Source organism: Leuciscus leuciscus, assembly GCF_965113295.1.
Source record: "Leuciscus leuciscus genome assembly, chromosome: 18".
NCBI classification, from domain to species: Eukaryota; Metazoa; Chordata; class Actinopteri; order Cypriniformes; family Leuciscidae; genus Leuciscus; species Leuciscus leuciscus.
Genome location: NC_138742.1, coordinates 18,346,289 through 18,365,645, shown reverse-complemented (window position 1 = coordinate 18,365,645; position 19,357 = coordinate 18,346,289). Strand labels below are relative to the sequence as shown.

At 36.4% G+C, this 19,357-nt stretch overlaps 2 protein-coding genes across 3 annotated transcripts; both read left to right on the top strand.

The window, feature by feature from the left end:
• Positions 1-340: 340 nt before the first annotated feature.
• Positions 341-9,642, top strand: arhgef3l (Rho guanine nucleotide exchange factor (GEF) 3, like). 2 transcript variants are annotated; one of them, XM_082144432.1, is made up of 13 exons: positions 660-896; positions 1,097-1,154; positions 1,271-1,333; positions 2,764-2,808; positions 3,055-3,162; positions 4,344-4,508; positions 4,951-5,013; positions 5,086-5,182; positions 5,261-5,337; positions 5,498-5,755; positions 7,101-7,271; positions 7,383-7,575; positions 8,767-9,642. In XM_082144432.1, exons 1-13 carry the CDS (start codon positions 841-843, stop codon positions 9,012-9,014), a joined length of 1,602 nt encoding a protein of 533 aa, XP_082000558.1. In that variant the 5' UTR covers positions 660-840; the 3' UTR covers positions 9,015-9,642. The 2 variants fall into 2 exon arrangements, with proteins under 2 accessions (XP_082000559.1, XP_082000558.1); XM_082144433.1 differs by lacking the exon at positions 1,271-1,333 and having other exon boundaries at positions 341-896.
• A 5,293-nt stretch (positions 9,643-14,935) lies between these two features.
• usp21 (ubiquitin specific peptidase 21) lies at positions 14,936-19,200 on the top strand (the record flags this gene model as incomplete). Its single annotated transcript, XM_082144579.1, has 12 exons — positions 14,936-15,085; positions 15,457-15,510; positions 15,607-15,724; positions 15,991-16,105; positions 16,251-16,373; positions 16,450-16,514; positions 17,057-17,160; positions 17,247-17,333; positions 17,409-17,487; positions 18,154-18,261; positions 18,365-18,479; positions 18,731-19,200. The coding sequence occupies 12 exons, from the start codon at positions 14,936-14,938 to the stop codon at positions 18,819-18,821; spliced, it is 1,209 nt and encodes a 402-aa protein (XP_082000705.1). The 3' UTR covers positions 18,822-19,200.
• Between the last annotated feature and the right edge of the window lie 157 nt (positions 19,201-19,357).

Here is a 19,357-nt window from a genome sequence, read left to right as displayed (position 1 = left end):
AAGGGAAATGTGAGTTAAACAATTACAAACTTAACATTTGGTCTCAAACTAGTTAGCCTCTTTTGAGTGACCACTAAATTAAGGCTACATTTGCAACCATGTTACTAATTCTCTTTATTATTTTGATGTTTATTTAAATTTAATTTTTAATTTATTTAAATTCAGTAAGGTTTTACATTTTCAGATGTCCTAAATTTTGGCAACAGGGCCGTTCAAACCTGATTTAAATGAATAGGAATTGAAACTGCTCATATAGTAAATAGTTTGACCATCAAATATTTTCTAAAGGTTTTCAAAGAACATTTTAAACCCTATTTTTGTGTATAAAAAAAAATAGGCCGTCATTTCTGTGGATTCTTTTTTGAAAAACACTTTCTTCCTGACTTCACGACAAGCCAAATTTGACACGTGAGCATCTTTGTCATGTTTCTCTGTCATGAACTGTGCTAGCCATGATCTAATCAACCGAGCAGTTGCAGCCACTGTCTAATTTTCAGAAATGGGTCAGAATTTGGTTTAACTTCCGTCCTTTTCAGTGATGGAGTGAAGTATGGCTGGCGTAACTACACAGAGACTCGAGAATCTGTCAGAGACGTTAAAGAGAGGTGGTTTGACTTCGTTCTGCCTGACAACAGGAAGTACACATTTTTTTCTTGCACAGGATGTGGTTTCAGACATGCAAGTGTAAGAGGAAGAGGGGAGGGCTGGGAGAAGAGTGCACATTAAGTTTTTTGTCTTTTCTTTGAAAAGTTGGAACAGGTGCTTCTAAGATTTATGGTCTGATTTTTAATGTAATACTCTTTTATTCACCGGCGTTTCTATTTATAAGCACAAGATGCTATGAGAGAGGAAAAGATGGAACCTGAAGAGACGGAGGTTGATTCATCACCTTCCTGGTATGACTTCTTTTTTTCACATATCATCAATAGTTGCTTAAACTAACAATTTAAGACATTTTGGTGTCGAAATATCACTCTGATCGGATGTTGTACCCTATACATTCACTATAGTCTAATATCCGATTACTGATGACTTAACCGATAATATATTCATGTCTTTTCAGTGTCATTATACCACTTATTTGGTCATTTTTCAGGTCTCCTGTATCTAGAGAGAGACTCCTCACATGTGCCAACTTGTCAGATTTTGCAGGGGTAAGATTTGTTTCTGTCATAAATCTTATACATCAAATTTTGATGGACAGACCTTGTACTGTAGGTCTTGCTCCTTTGAGGGAGACCAATGTGTTATCTGTTGGTTTTCTGAGCAGAAGAAAAGAAAACAAGACCCAAGTAGTGATGCTGAGAATTCAGCCCGAATCTTGGAGGACTGTGTAAGTTGTCGTCTATGATATATGAAACAACATCTGTTGTAAAACGTTTTGAAATTGTCTTGTGGAATACTTGTTTGAATGTGACCATTTGAGCATCTGTTACAAAACAGCCGCGACATTTCCTGTTAGTCTGTCTTGAGGTGATCTAAAGATGATCTACTCAGAGGTTAAAGCTCCTCCTTATTATCTTGAACTTTATCATTGATTATTTACGAGGATCTAATGTGGTTGAAAGTGGTCTGCCTGTTTGTGCTCTACAACGGAAACTTGTTAAGACAGACCAGGTGACTATAACAATCCACTTTTTACTGGTCTAATACACAAGACATCTTGAGAAGATAGCTTTGATTATTCATAGCCATTTTTTCATAGAATTGAAGGAAGGTTACAGTGAAAGAATGAAGCAACTTGTTCTCATCTTCGTGTAAAAACTGACAGGAAAAAAAAGCTTTACAACTCAGTTTCCTGTCTCAATCCGCTACATGCACACACTCTGAGTGAAAGTGGTTCAGTGTCACTTGATGTTGGCATTTGCATTTCTTCAACTACCGGCACTTTAAAAAAATCAACTCTCAAAAAAAGTTTTTTTGAACTCTTTTCTTCAAAAAAAAAAAAGAAGATCGGCTGTGGGAGCTGCGCAGGTGGAATATAACATTTCTGTTTTGACCAATTAGCATCTAGGACCTGAACTATGTGTTTTCTAAATTGGGTCTGATCATATTCTGTGGTGGAAAAGGCCCAGTTTGTGTCTGGCTGAGGCTAATTGTATAGTTAGAGTTTAATAAAATGCACTCAATATTTCACACGTTAGGAATAATTAGGCAAAATTACAGCTTTACTGGAAATGACGCACAATAAAAATATTTCTTATCTTCCCACATGAGTTCACGTTTCATATCAAGCTCTTCACTAACGTTGTCATCTCCTTGGTAACAAAATAAACACGTTTTTGATAAAGCTTTATGTTCTTTGATAAACAATTAAATGTTGCTGTGGAAATTTTAGAATTTGTCTAAAGGTATTAAGATATTGATATAAAGAAAATAAATATTTTTCTTTCAGGTTATTATACTTTTTAAAATGCATTTTACGATTTATGTTTTACTTTACTGAAGTCTGGGTATAAGGCAAGGGTTAAACAGTGAAATCAAGCAAAAGCTAATTATAAAGGCTGTTAAAAAAGTTTCCAAAACCATTATAAAATCACGAAAAAAAGGGAAAAAAAGATAAAATAATGCCCGTAGCTGAAGAAACACCCACTCTGTGTGAATGCAAATGTCTGTCTCATTGTTCTCTTACTGATACTGATGTACTTACTGAAATTTGGAATAAACTATTTATATATACCGTGTACGTTTACTGCTTTCATCTTATTGGTTGTGGTTTTATGCTCGTACTGACATTTGTGCTATGCTTCACGTCTCTTTCAGGAAGACGATGACTTTCCCATCAGTGACCACATGCAAGATTCTGAGGTACAGAAATTAATATGCATCTTTGTTCCTAGTACCCTTTCTGCTGAATACAGTTATGATCCATCAACCTTTATAGTAGTAAAAACATCACGATCAAAGTCTGAGAAATTTCATAGTTGATCTGTGCTGGTTAAATTTCTCAGTTTCAGTGAATATCTTGGTGATGCATTCTAGGCATTTCATGGTCCATGTAAACATGTACATTTTAACCTTGACCCTCATTCTCTGCTGTTGGCCTCATATTAGGGTCCATGTAACAAAAGAGTCAAACCAGTAGACAAAAGTGCTTCAGTTACTGGTATCATAACACCGGTGAAGACCCCTGCACTGAAACGCTTGGGCCAGTCCATACAGGTGAGTTATGCACACATACCGAAACCAGTCAGCTTGTATATGTATGTGTGTATATATATATATATATACTGTGCAAAAGTCTTATGCACATTTTGACCCCCAAAAAAATGGTTTTAAGCCAATTATATCTTTTGCTGTAGTGTGTCAGTAGGAAATATAAGTTTATATATCTAAACATTCATTATGCCATTAATTGTAATAATCCAGTGAGATTGACAACAGCCGGTATGATCTGATCTCACCATCATCGAGCTTCATGATTACATGAAGAAACAGAAAAAAAGGAGACAGACTACATCCAGAAGAACTGCCGCAACGTCTCCAAGATGCCTGAAGAAACCTGAAAAACTATGGGCAAGTGTACGGAGGACAAAAGTTTTAAACGCAAAGGGTGGTCACATCAAATTTGATTTGATTTAGTTAATAGAAGTTAATTGATCAATCAAATCTATTTATGACATTATTTTTGAAAGCATCCTGACTTTACAGCATTTTTGCACAAGAGCCTATAACTTTTCACAGTACCATAGCTTTGCAGGAAGGTTTCTTCAAGCGTCTTGGAGACGTTGCCACAGTTCTTCTGGATTTATTCTTGTTTAAGTTTTTTCTCTTTCTTCATGTAATCCCACATAGACTCGATGATGGTGAGATCAGATCTCTGTGTGGAGCATACCGGCTGTTGTCAGACGCCTTGTGCATACAAAAATCTCACTGGATTATTACAATTAATGGCTAAATGAATGTTTGGAAATGTAAACGTGTGGTGGTGGTGGTGCAATGGATAAGACATATGCCTTTGGTGTGAGAGACCCAGGTTCAAATCCACTGTGAGACACCAATGTGTCCCTGAGCAAGACACTTAACCCCTAGTTGCTCCAGAGGCGTGCGACCTCTGACATATATAGCAATTGTAAGTCGCTTTGGATAAAAGCGTCAGCTAAATGAATAAATGTAAATGTAAACTGATATTTTGCTGACACACAACAGCAAAAGATATAAATAACTGTCTTAAAACCATTTTTTATTGGGCGAAAATACTATCGTGCCTAAGACTTTTGCACAGTACTGTGTGTATATATATATATAGCCTCATGTAGCCTACATAAATATATCAGTTTTACTCACGCTCTCTTTCTCACATGTGTGTAAATATATAAATATATGTGGGGTTTCTTTCTCAGCGTTCAATCAGTTTCCGGACAGAGGCCCGGCCTTTGCCCCCAATGCCAATAAGAACACGTCAGAAGGCCTCTTCATTTCCGCGGCGGCGGAGCAGCCAGCTGTGGAGTGATACAGTGGACACTACGAGCCACGAGCTCAGTACCAAAGAGATCAAACGACAAGAGGTGTGATAAAACAGCTTGAATTAATGCCACAACACAACGAAATGCTTCGTACTCTAAATGTAGTTTTGCATGATGTAATTCTTCTACTTAAAGTTACGTTCTCATGATTGGGCTTTAATTAAAAGATTCAAACTGGTAGTCATGTACCTTAATACCTTTTTAAAGAGCTTTCAGCTGCCCAACTACCGCACTACTTTAGTTGTGAAACAGGAAGTGAGCTGGTATATGAGGCCATGTTCTCTATTTCAGTGTCAGAATTTCCTCTGAAAGACACTAGCTCTACCACACAGTAGCAGTTAGCACAGCCAAAACTGACTGGTAACTTGTGACAGCAGCACAGTTATAAATGTGTGTGTGTTTGCGGTATCTTCTACAAGGCCTCATGAAAACTTTATAGCCTTCATTTATGTATGGTTTACCTTTTTATTTTCTTCACCTGCAGGTAATCTATGAGTTAACCCAGGGAGAGAAACAGCTCATTGAGGATCTAAGTCTAGTGAAAAAGGTTTGTCCATAATTCAACAGGTTTATTTCATCTGTCTTTATTGGATAGATTTTAATTCAGCTGTCCTCGCAGGTGTACTATGAACCAATGCTGAAATTAGACATCTTGACAGAAAGTGAGCTGGGACAGATATTTGGAACTCTTGATTCTTTAATACCCCTTCATGAAGGTAAATGTCAGTGAACTCTTTGTAGGCGTTTCTTTGAAGTGTAATGATGTATTCACTACTATTTGCCTGTGCGATCAGATCTTTTAACTCGTCTTGAAAGTCTTCGTGGAGCAGAGAAGACTGTGCAAGAGGTCGGCCCAACCATGATGGATTGGGTCAGTCTTACATTAGATAGCCTAGATAATAACAAACCATTTTTTATACTCCATATTTCATTCTTAAATAATTTTTTAATTCTTAAATCATTATTGACGCAGCTTCAAGTTCACCCACATAACTCAAAGAACACGTATGCTCTTTATTCTCCTTTCATAGTTTCCCTGTCTGGAGGCGTACATCACATACTGTTGCAACCAGGTTGGGGCAAAAGCTCTGCTCGATCAAAAGAAGCAAGACCGGCGGGTCGAGCATTTCTTGCGGCTGTGTCAGGAGTCATCCTTCAGCAGAAAGCTGGACCTGTGGAACTTTCTGGACTTGCCCCGCAGCAGACTGGTGAAATATCCTCTGCTGTTAAAGGAGATCCAGAAGACCACCCCACCTGACCATCCGGACGAGGAAGCGTTGCCACAGGCTGTGAGTTTAGATGCTTCCACATACAAACTAGCATTGAATATGCATACAAGTCACTTGTTTTGTTCCTGAATGAATCAGTGTTTTGAACAAATCGGTTGAGTGATTAATTCAATGATTCACACTTTAAGCCAGTGGCTTGATTCTGAATAGCATACCAGCATATTCTTTCTATATGCACCATCTAAATATATGGGAGAAAAGAAATGCTAGTATGCTACTTGAATTCAGCCGGTTGCTCGTTTGGTTCATCGAGTTGTTATTGTAAACTAAAACTGAAACTATGTTAGGGAATAAAATGGGGGAAAAATTGGAATAAAAATAAATGTAAGCTAAATAGAAATATATATATTTAAAACTAATACTAATAAAAATGACAAGCACATTACAAAATTACTAAAATAAAAAAGAAAACTGAACAATATAAAAATAATGGCTAATTTACAATTTTAATAAATACTATAATAGTATATAAATAATACTAAAATAACACTAGTTTAGTTTCTAAATTAATTAGTGTTTTTAGCGGTGTAGTAATTGATTTCTGAGAAACACTACTGATATTTGAAATCGACACCCAAACAAACACACCCCTCCCTACATTGCTCCGCCCCCAAAATATCCTAGCTCTTGCCTAATTCTTCTTCCAATTCTATTCCTCAGACCTTTTTCCGCTTTGGTAAAATTTCAGGCATCTCTACAAAAGAAAGACCACTCTCTCTTCTCCCTCATGCTGTGTTTAGGCCCTCTATTGCTGATTCTACATTGCTCTATTGCTCTACTCTACTCTATTGCTCTAAATCTACAAGAGTGCTTTTGTGCTCTGTAGATGATCCACTTAGTTTTTTGTCATATTTACACAGCCAGGACTATGTATAAACACACCAATACACCAAATTGGCACCATTGTGCCAAATCATGTGTGTGTGAAGCAGACCCTGCAAATGAGCGGGAATAACGCTAAGAAAGAGAGAGAGAACAGACAAATATTCACAAAATTGTTTGTTTAGGTGATTTAAATTTTCAACAGTGTTAAATGAATCGGTTGAGCGTTTCAAGTATTCACTCATAAATAGTCTTTTTTTTCGCCAGCTACTGCTGTAACAATGCAACCAGCTGAAAAGAGTCACTGAAAAATATAACCATTAATGCACTTAATGTCAGTCTTTCAGCAATGCACAAACACGGACAAGCAAACCGTGAAAAGGTCCACAGAGTTGTTGGACTGTATAGTAGTACTCTTGGAATGCCAATCAAATTCAAAGACTAGAACTAACTGTTGTATAATGCAATTTATAAATGAAATGATCTAATTATTAATGCATTCTTTGATTTCTTGTTACCTCAGATGGAACTTATCCAAAGGATTATAACAGAAGTCAATCTTAAAACTGGGGAGGCTGAGTGTCAGTTTTACAGACGGGGTCTGAGCTACTCAGAGGACAGCCAGAGGGTTTCAGAAATACAGGCCTCTCGTTTTTTGTACTGTCACGGTGAACTGAAGAGTACTAAAGGACAGGTACCTCATACATTGTAATCTGTTTACAAAATAACTTTTGAATTAACAAAGCATGTCTAATAACTAAACACAACCCACACTTATATGCTAATCCTCCTTTCTCCTCTGTAGAAGCTGCACGTGTTCCTCTTTGAGCTGGTTTTGGTTTTGACTCGTGCAGTGGCACAGGACAGGGAAGGACCGCTCATGTTCCAGGTGTATCGTCAGCCCCTCCCAGCTGCTCACCTCCATCTGGAGGATCTTCCCGATGGAGAGCCAAGCAGTTCTGGATCCTTTCGTGGGGCCTTTACAGGCAATGATAAAGGTAAAGGCATTGCATCTTACACTTGTAATAATAAATAAAATAAAAACGTTTCTGTTTGCAAGCATATGACACATACAGGATGGCAATATGGTTGATATTGAAAATATTGTAATAAACAAATTTTGCTTGCAATCAAGAATATGTTTCAAATGAGTAAACATTATTTTAAAACAGTTATTTTGTTTGACATCAGCAAAAAATGTCCAATTAATTTATTTTCGGGCAACATACCTAAATTATTATATTTTTCTATATTAATTGATATATTATTAAATTATTCATAGTATTACATTATTGATTTATTTTTTTAAAGAAACTTTTTTATAAAAAATTTTTATTATTATTTTTTTTACTTTTACTCCATTAGAACGGTAGGAAACTTGGTGACCTCTTTTCCCACTTGCTTTTTAAACAAAAAAATGGGGACATGATTCGAAAAAGCGAAATGGTCTTAAAAAAATAGCCTCTGTTCGCTGTCAAAAGTGACCGCTATAGGAAAGGAATAGGAAATATAAAAAATATGAAAACAGAGCATTTTTTTGTCGTCACAATCTTCAAATCTGCTACAGTGCAAAAAACAAAACAAAAACTGGTGTGTGAATGGGTGTGTAATTTTTCACTCTTGATGTTTTAGAGTTTAACCCTTCATTGCTGTTTTTTTTGTTTGTTTGTTTTTGCACTGTAGACTGTGACAGTTTGTGAAATAATATCAATAATTCAGCCATAATGCAGGAAAAAGCACACATAAATTAAGGAGTTAAGCACTAAACCATCAAGAGTGTAAAATAGACACACAACACACACACATACAGTTTACACACAGAAATGAACGGGTGAGACTGTAACAAAGCATATTTGGAGAATTTGTGAAATAAAATCCATAATTCATCCAAAATGCAGAACACATATACAATAATGAAGGGGTTATTTATTTATTATATAAGAAAAATATAGTTCAAGCAATCATGAGACCGCAAACCCGACAAGTGTGAGGCCCAAATGAACAGTACCAGAGGGTTATAAAAAGAAATATTTATGATTTAGCATTGCTTTTATAATGCATGCAATGGATCGAAAGTTTGAATTGTTTATTTGTCTCTTTTATATATCCTTTTTATTTGAGATCGAAGACTTTCTAATTGCTTTTTCATCTCGTTCTAATTCCACATTTTCTGCTTCTGCCATCCCCAGTGAAGAACTGTTTCCGTGTGAGCACCACAGGCCGCTCCAAGTCTCAATCCCACAGCCTGCAGGCTAATGACTCCTTCAATAAGCAGCAATGGATTTCTTGTCTACGCCAAGCAATGGTCCAGTCACGGGACAGACAGGCTCAAAGCAGCCACTGCAAACCCTCCGAGCGTTTAAGCCCTGACCCGACCCTCTATAACCACATAGCTGAACTGAACCTTAACTCTGATGTGGAGATGCCGGACACATAGGCCAGGCCTGGCGGTGCTCCCTAGGTCACAAACACAGGATTTCACTTGTAATGTGATTGTGACGGTGACAGCCGACTTTCTCAGGACAAATGAAATCACGCAGTTGCCGTTTCACACCCTGTCTGGGAATGTGAGAATAAAGTCATGTAGCCATATTTGTATACTTCATATGTGAATGTTTGTTGGTGTCATGTATATCAGAGGGAATATTTTGTATTACATTTTTGCTTCTTGCTTAACCTGTTTATTTTTTTACATTGAGAATTATGTGTGATATTTGTTGAATATATATGTGAACCATCTCTCAGTTCCTCATTCCTTTAAATTGTGTTTGAATTGCGTATCATTCCTCTCCATCTGATCTGGTTAATAAACAACAACATTAGTGCAATCTGAACGGTAACTAAGCTTATGAGTGGCCAGGCTTTTTGTCATTGTACTTTGGCAGCATTTGGGCAAATAGTACTGCAAGTCTTTTATTGATATAACCTGAATGTAGCCTAAATGCTTATTTTGCCATTTCTCTTATTTAAAGGTACTCTGAGACATTATAAAAAGGTATTTGTTCCCATTTTCCTTTCAGTGCACAATGGTTACCGTTTTGTTTTCAATAAACTGACAACTTTCATGAATGTGGACCTATTTAGTTTTTAACAAAACAGTTAAGATTATTATCTGAATGCATTGTTACAGCATAGACTAGTGCTAATTGTCACACTTTTTACTCCAAAGTATATTTATCATGGTAGGTTTATATTTTAGTCAATTACTATTAACCGCACATACCGTAAAGTATTTTTCTACATATCAATTTTACTTCCCAATAACGGGGCATGCTGTCATACTATATGGGATCAGTTTGAATCTGGGATAAGTTTGAATCTTGAATCTGCTATAAATCTATAAATTATTATAGGCTTCTCAGTTAAATGAATCAGGAGGGCGACCCCTAGGTGATCCGTGATGGTAATACAGTTGGCCTGCCAATTATTGTTTGACCTTAAAGGGATAGTTCACCCAAAAATGAAAATTCTGTCATCATTTACTCACCCTCAAGTTGTTTCAAACCTGTATGAATTTCTTTTTTCTGCTGAACACAAAAGAAGATATTTTGAAAAATGTCGGTAACCAAACAGTTGATGGACCCCATTGACTTCCATAGACATTTTTTTTCCTACTATGGAAGTCAATGGGGTCCATCAACTGTTTGGTTACCGACATTTTTCAAAATATCTTCTTTTGTGTTCAGCAGAAAAATACATACAGGTTTGAAACAACTTGAGGGTGAGTAAAAGATGACAGAATTTTAATTTTTGGGTGAACTATCCCTTTAACTCTTTCATCACTAACAGATTTTTCTGGCTTTCCGTGTTTTAACTGTTATACGGTAGGTGGCGCTATTACGAATTTTCGGAAAGAGTAGAGAATCTCTGGATAAAAAAATTAAAATAAAAAACGGGCAAAAAAGAAGAAACAATCGAAAAAAGCAGTTTATGTACATTGTAGTCTTTGGAAAAAAAAGAATGCATGAAGCTAGAATAAAACTTTTTTTAAGCAGAGGCTCTGTTGTTTTAATGTTCCTTGATGTTTATGACTATTCATAAAAACAGACAAAAACAAATAATATTAGTGCAAAAACGAAAAGATATACCAATTTATTTATTTGATTATATATTTTTTTGTATCAGTTTAAAGATTTTAAAATCAGATATTCCTTCTCATGTAGCCTACTCTCTTTGTAATATTTTTGTTTATTTTCGACCCTCAATCTGATCCTTTGTCTGGAAATGATCTGTTTTAAGTGGGAGGCTCCTTTAAGGCTTGTCAGTAAACGGCCACTGTTATGATTGGCTGGCTAACCTATTGCACATGAAACAGTATCAAGCCCTCCCTATTTGATAACATTATCATAATAAAACAGACAGCATTTACAGACAAAGCATTATAAAATTGTTCGGTCTGCGGTGTAGGGGTGGGGTGGGGTTAGGTGTTAGTTTCTGTTGTAGCAATTCCCCTTTCAGCACGCCCTTCACTCCGACCCACAGATGTAGCCTATGTACTGCCTCAGTGTTCTAATGGGTTCCAGAGCCATAGAGAGAGAGAGTTGCGACACTCCCATAGACCTCCGTTGTAAATAATGGCGGCGCTTTTAACCGCCTACTTCCGGGATATGAAGATCGGAATAGTTCTAAACACTGTCATTTGGGCGTTGGACACCATTCACTTACATTGCTGCGCGTCGAGTTGTTCCAGAGTTAAGTTGCCGAAATATCGACCTCTTTTGAATTGTCAACTGTCTATATTGTATCAGAGGCCCTTTGCGATGCTTATACTGGTCTTCATTTGTACATGCACAGCGTAATTATTTATATTTTATGTTGGTTGTTTCAACCAATTTTCAAGCACTGCCTGCTAGCTAGTTAGCTAGCGCGACTTCGTCAGCTAAGAGTTCGGTAATGAATCGCTACCACCTTTATAGCAACTTTTATTTAATTTAATTTTTTGGGATATACTAACTTTTCATTATGTTATTATTGTCTTGAGTGAAGCGGCTTGTGAGAACAATGCTGGACCTTTAGGATTGTTATGGCCATCACCAGTCCTGTCTGTTTCATGGATCACCTGCCCCTGGTTTTTGTTTTTCTTGTTCACACACACAAGCACACATTTTTGTTGTCTGTCATTGTTTAATAAAAAATATTTTATTTGAAAACCTTCATTTGTATCAGCCATGCTTAAATTCGTTTTTAATCTGTTATAGTTTTGATAATGTGTATGGCCTTAATCTTAAAATAATATTCTTAGTCTTAACATGATCATGTTTCACGTTGTGGTCCTGGGGGTGGCCACTTTCATCAGAAGAAGTGAGCTAGCTTCTAAGCGAATTCTGAACGGACCGCCACGGCAGACCGCTTGCGTGATCACGAAGGTAGGCTAATGGCTGAATCAAAATTTATAAGCAAAATCACGGGAATCAATAGCCTAATACAGCCCAGTTGTGCTAAAATTAATATCATGAGACGTCCATCATCAGATGAATGATATGGAAAAGTTAAGTTAGAGCCGCTAAAGCCAGTGCTACTACCCATGCGAACATGAACACTAAGCTTTTCCCTCCAAAAATATAGCTTAAAACTTATCTCAAAATGCAAAACTGACATTAACAAAATGCAATAATGCAATAACAGCTGAAAAAGTACTTGGGTGTGTGTTTTATTTTATATTTACCGTTCAATAATGCAATCGCTGCTGTCTGTCCCATAGAAGAACATGACAGCCAGCGTACGTTTTGGAACTATTGGGGCTTACATGAACCACGTGACAGCCATAGCGGCGACATCAAAGAGTGTCGCAACTCTCTCTCTCTATGGCTCTGATGGGTTCTATTCGCCTTTGACGTGACGCCTGCATCCAGTGTAGACAGTGTCAAGCCCATTAGCAACTGAACACCAGATGATGTAAAACTATTCAATATCTGGCTCTGGAGACAGACATATGCAAATCTTTATTTGCCCATGTGACGTCACAAATCCCACACTATCCAAATGAGCCGTTTTTAGAGCTTGATTGAATAAAATGCTTTGTTTATAATGAGGAGACTGTATGGATGAGGATGTTTTAAATACTTCTTAAATGTTAAAAGATCAAGGCAAATATGATTTCTCATGTTATGACTCCTTTAATTTTTTTTTTTTTTTTTTTGCAAAGAAAGATATATTTAATAACAAAAATAAAATATTGAGTTGAATAGATAAAGCTAAATTTGATGTATACATAAAAATACAAAACCACTGAAAATGCAAATAGGTGTAATTTACTTTTGACTCGGACCTAAACTTTCCAGTGACAACTAGCCACTGTTTCGTCCACTAGAACAGGTATGGTTGTAACATGGGGAGAGTTATAACACCACCAATTCCACCAATCAGGGATAGGCTAGGAGTCATATGATCTACCCACTTCCTGCTGTTGGAGATAGGTATTGGAGAGAATGGCTGGAAATGCACATGCACATTTACTTTATTTTGTAAAGTAATTTATTTTTTATTTTTTTTGTGGTAAGAATGTAATTTTTTGGTCAAAACTATATTTTCTTTGGTATTTAAACTTTTACATATAAAATCATTTAATTTATATTAGATTTATTTGTAGTTTCTCAGGCAAAATGTGATGCATTTTTAACCTGCTAATTTCAAACCATTATGCTAATATGGCTAGATAAATAATGGCTGACAGGGATGGGGTGTTGTAACACAACTTTAAAAAGTGTTACAACCAACCCCTTGCATAAAACTAAGGACATTTTCTTTTAAATAATATTACAGAATGCCTAGAAAATGAAAAAGAAATAGAGATAGAGGAATGCCAGCCAAAGTGTTTTTTGTTTTTTTGCAGTCTCTGGGCCCACCAAACCTGCAATTTAGGGTTTGTTCACCCAAAGGGATAGTTCTCCCAGTTTCTTTCCTCTGTTGAACACAAACTAATATATTTTAAAGAATGTTGGTAATTAAACATACCAGAACACGGTAGCCATTGACTTCCATAGAAAAAAGAAAAAAAAACTATGGAAGTCAATGGGGTGCTGTTAACTTTCTGGATACTAAAATTTTTTTTAGTATGAAAAATCTTCTTTTGTGTTCAGCAGAAGCAAGAAACTCACACAGGTTTGGAACTACATGAGGGTGAGTAAATGATGACAAAAAAAAATAAAAAATTGTGGGTGAACTGTTGCTTTAACAACATTCGTTTATCACCATTGTGACTAATTGAGAATTTTCACACATAGACACACAAACCTGGTAGTGGGGTAGATTGCAACAAAGGCACACCATGTATTTGACATCAACTCATAAGGGCTGTGATATTCTTACAGAGGTTTGAATGGGTGCCTTTTATAGTAAACAAAAGTGGGTACTTTGTATAAAAGTTTGAGCACTCCAGCTCAAAAATTACAAAGAGTTACAAATGCTGAAGCAAAAAGTGTTACAACCCCTACTCTTTATAAACTTTGAAACTGGCATGCTTTCCAGAATTGTTTTTAAAAATGTGCTTCAGTTTAATATAGTGACTGTGAGTTGCGTGTAAATGCTACTCTGAGTGTCAAAGCTGTTCTTAAGCAAAGGAGAAGACATGGCTAATTATAGAAGGTCCTACAGAGAGAGAGAGGAAAGATTAGCCATGATTAAAGCTTGTTCACAAACACAGCGACAGGATAGACAGGTGAACAGCGGCTGTAATAAGCGGACAATAACGTTCAAATGCTTTAAAACTGGGCTTGATGTTTAGCTCACTGACCATCAATCAAAAAAAGAAAATAGCTGAGACGATACTGGGTTTCTAAGGGTGAGTACACAAAATGTTTGTGTGATCATTTTATGTAATTAATGCAAAATCATTGAATGAGAGATATACCGTTTGAAAAATAATTAATTTTATGAATGGTTATGCTATTTGAATGTGTCTAAAAATTATAGCCAAGCGTTTAAACACTGCTGCATTCTCTATAGCCAAGTGAATGATCATCTCTCTCTCTCTCTCTCTCTCTCTCTCTCTCTCTCTCTCTCTCTCTATATACATTTTTTGAGACATTGTAAAAAAAATGTCTTGACTGAACTTAAAATGTCAAGTTCCCATCACTGCAAAACTGACATGCTGTCAAACAATCTGACCATATTAAATTTTCATGTTCCAGTGCATGCTGGGAAGAGAACTGAATCAAAAACCAATGTTTTCAGCAATATTTACTATCTAAGAATGATTTGTTTTATGATGTAGACTCTTTCCATTTTGATTTAACACACGGCACGCTGTGACAATCAGTATAGCTGCTTAAAACACTTAGTAAGCAATGTATTCAAAATAGCTTTCATTATTTCATTCACAGGTTCCTTGGTGAGGTTGCGTGGCATGAAGACGTAGTAATGCCAAGATCCACTGCAATGGATAACTCGTGTCAGGCCTTGTGCCGCACCTTAGTCTCTCAAAACGGCCTTCAGCCAGAGAACGTTGACATTTCACAGTCTGTACTATACACATCCATCATGGGACTTCTGCTGGTGACGGACAAAGAGGTGAGAGACAATGCTGTGCCATTGACACAATCTGTCTTATTAGTGTGTCTGACATGGCACATGTTATATATAGACCTGTCAACACATGTTGGGAACCAAAGGCTTAATAATTCATATAAAAAAGATGTGTTTTTTGGCACCTGTAGAGGTGCTCACCGCCGTTTCTCCAGTGAGTTAAGTATATCTGGTCTTAACCTCAGTGTCATATGTGATAGTGTCTTCCCTCCCTTTTTTTAATTGGATCAGAGATCTATAAATAGACACTCAATAACTGTATAGGAGGGACGGTAAATGACAAACCAGTCACCGCTTGTGATGTAATTGAGGAAGTCACCCTGACAGTCATTTGCTGTCACTGTTTTATCCCACAGAGAGAGCTGCAACTGGGAAATGGACAAGTTGGACTGCGTAACGTTGGAAATACTGTATGTTCTGATTAACAAATATGACGTAATGCTTATGTTTTAAAGAAAAATGGTATTGTTTTCCATACATATTCACACATTATCTTTTGTTTTAAGTGTTTCCTCAATGCCATCGTGCAGTGTCTCTCCCACACTCGTAGTCTTCGGGACTACTGTCTGATGAAAGCCTTTCTTCAGGACAAGCACTCCAACCAAGAACCTGTGCTTATGAATGGTAGGAACACTTCACCTGTCATTTAAACATTATTTTTTAGGGTGTAGTGGTACAGAAATTCAAAATTTGAGTGCCATGGTTTGGGTTTGGGTTTGGGGTAGCATGATTATAAGAACACAAATTGATTTATTTATTATTGAAATTTATTTATTTATTTATTACATTTTAGTTTATTAATTTTTTTTAATCAATTTAAAGATTTTAAAATCAGACGTTCCTTCTAAGCCACTCTCTTTTTAATATTTTTGTTTGTGATTTACTCATAGAATTCTCTAAAGTTTTGGCTGGCCTGTGGGAATGTGATGGTGGGGAAACCACTGTGAATCCTGGGAAGTTTTATCGTGTCTTTAAAGAGTCTGTGCCTTATTTCAGTGGCTATAGGTATGTTCAATCCTAATTACCCTCTTACACTCTCTGAATAACACAATATTTAAAATATGTGTTAGTGTATTAACATTTGTCGATAATATCAGCAGTTGTTATGTAGTGTATATAATATATAATCCCATTTCTTTCTCTCACACAGTCAACAAGATGCTCAGGAGTTCTTGCGGTTCCTCCTGGACAGGCTACATACAGAAATTAACCGTCGCCCATCCAAACGTCCCGCAGTTATTCAAATGAAGGAATCAACATACCCACGATTCAGGTACTCCATGAAGAAGACAGATCCTGTGAGGAACAAACTTTCCTCGATCCTCTAAATCCCTCATTCTCTCCTGCAGGATTTCAGAGGAGGCCTTTGCAATGTGGCAGAGGCATCTTGACCGGGATGACAGTAAAATTGTTGGTAAGTAGCGCTGTTAATATGATGAGGTATGTTTTTGGTTCTTTAATAACTTTAATTTTAAGTGCCATCTGGAGGGCATTACAGCTGTACATCTCTGTGCATTCAACAGTAAAACTGACTTAATGTTTAAATATTTTGGTTGAATAAATGATACACTTTTTACTTCACTGATGACATCATTTATGCTTAAGTGAACATTTTTACAGAAACATTTTGACACACATCTTGCTTATTAGCTAAATGTGTAAAACGAACAATTAGACATTAGACACTTATAATTAGTCATTTACTACATGCTGTATTCAACTTCAGGCACCTCACATATTATTATTATTAACATAATCATTATGTATATTTTTGTTTTGTTTTTATTGTTTAATGATTATTTGGTTAAAGTCTGCATGAAATGGAAGTTGTGAAAGTCTTTTATAGTGTGGTATCTGTTGTAAAAAACCCAAAACAATATTGATATGTTGTGTTTGCATGCTTGTATCTTTTTTCATTTCTGTCCATCCTAAACATTCTTCCCTTAATTGTCACAGATTTGTTCTCTGGTCAGCTGCGCAGTTCCTTGCACTGTTCAGTCTGCTCCCATTACTCCAACACCTTTGACGTGTTTTGTGACCTGTCACTCCCCATCCCAAAGGTAACAATCTCAGGCTCTGTCCTCACCTTCTGGTGTTGTGTGGATGATGTGTCATTCTTTTGTGTGTGTGTGTGTGTGTGTTGCAGAAGAGTGATTATGGGCGAGCTGTCACTCTGAAAGATTGTCTAGACCTCTTTTCACAAGAGGAAAAACTTGATAAAGAAAACTCACCGGTAAGTGAAAAGCATGGCTAGTTTGCTTGCATTGAAAATGGTCTTTTATGCTGATACGTGTTGTATGTGTCTTAGATGTGTGAGCGGTGTAGCCGTCGCACTGAGAGCACAAAAAGACTGACCATCCAAAGGTTTCCTAGAATCCTGGTTATACGTATCCTTTTCAGTTAGTCAGTGCTGAGTTAAAAGGAAAGTTGATATTTCTCTCATCATTTACTCACTCTCATGCCGTCCCTGATGTATATGGCTTTCTTCAGATAAACACTAAGGTTTTTAGAAAAATAATCAAACTCTGTGAGTCCATATAATGTAAAAATGGTTGAATAATAGGCGACCATGACAGTAATTGAAGCGAAACAATTGGTGTGTGTAATATTTGTAACTTTTTTAACTATAAAAAGCTTAGAAGTGGCGGTTCTCTGTTCTTCCGCACTTACGTCATGCGTCACAACATCCCTCTCATGATTGTTACAGTAGACCGGAAGCAACTATTAATAGTTTAAAAAGTGAAACATTTATACACACACCTTTTGTTTCGCTTTAGAAGACATTGATTCATCACTGGGGTTGCTGTGTGTGGTTTTTCAAGCATCAACAGATCGACACCCATTCAATGGCATTATATGGATTTACAGAGATGGATTATTTTCCTAAAAATCATTGTGTTTTATCGAAATAAAGAAAGTCATATGCACCTGGGATGACATGAGGTTGAGTAAATGATGAGAGATGTTTCATTTTTGGGTGAACTATCCATTTAATCAGAGTTCATGCTTTATAAAAGATTGCTTATCAACATTGACTTAACCTACCATCTCAGACTTAAATCGATTTACCATGTCAAGGTACTCAATCTCTAAAAGCACAGTGTCCGTTTCCTTCCCCCTGACCGGGCTGGATTTAGGGCCATTTGGACCTGTTGACTGTGGTGAGAACAAGAATGAGTATAATGTACTAACTTTATACATGATAAAGTTTGAATATTGTTATGTTTAGTGGTGTATGCAATATGACTGAATGTTTGCTTTCAGGTCCAGTGCTGTATGATCTGTATGCAGTGTGCAATCATTCGGGAACAGTAAATATGGGTCACTACACAGCCGCATGTCGAGAGGAGGAGGGCTGGTGCTACTATAATGACTCATGGTGGGTGCAGTTTTTGCTCTGACCTTTTCTATACAATAAAACAATGGTATTTAAAGGGCAATTCACAATACGGATAGAACTGGAGAAAGAAATTCTCTCACAATACAAGAAAAGTAATTTGCTCCTATTAGTGATAATATAGAACATTTTAATTTCTTTGTTCAATGACATTCAGGTTTTTTAATCGTAAAAAATAATTAATAGTTATTTTGATTCATTGACCCGAATATAATGTTCTGTTCTTTTCACAGTGTTGATGCAATATCAGAGGATAAGCTTCAGTCCAATCAGGCATATGTTCTCTTTTATGAGCTCAAAATCTGCAATATCACCAGAAAATGAGGGCAGAGAATGTATGTTGTTATGAGAGACTTCAATGATTATTTGGCAAACTTCCACTGGCAAAAAAGTTGCACTGTGATACGTGTTGAAAGCTAATGAGCAAGTGTGGTCATTTCACTTCATTGTTAAATTTCATTATTAAAGCCATGTTATTGAGGTATTCTTTTTTACTACTGTAATTTTTGTTTATATTATTAACTTAATGCACATTCTTTTAGACAGAAATGTATGTTATTAAAAAAATCTGTAGATGTGTAAGGAATTGTTGTTTGCATCAAAATAGTTTTTGTTTTACTTTTCTTGCATGTTCTTATTCTGCAATTAAAACCTGAATTGTTGATTAATTAAGAATGTAAAAGCAGGGTTAAACTAAACAGGGGTAATTAATAGTATAGGAAAATAAAACCTTTGTCGCCTGTGTGAGCACATGACTGTACTTTATGTCTGGCTTTACATATATGAAGACTTACTGTGCCATAAATGAATGCCCGATTCCTTCAATTTAAGCCTGGCGTAGAGGTGACCGTAGCTTGATT

Coding starts and splice junctions, on each gene's coding strand:
- arhgef3l (XM_082144432.1), top strand. CDS start 841: ATGAGAGAGGAAAAGATGGAACCTGAAGAGACGGAGGTTGATTCATCA. Junction 4,509..4,950: donor AAGAGATCAAACGACAAGAG/GTGTGATAAAAC, acceptor CTTCACCTGCAG/GTAATCTATGAGTTAACCCA. Junction 5,014..5,085: donor ATCTAAGTCTAGTGAAAAAG/GTTTGTCCATAA, acceptor CTGTCCTCGCAG/GTGTACTATGAACCAATGCT.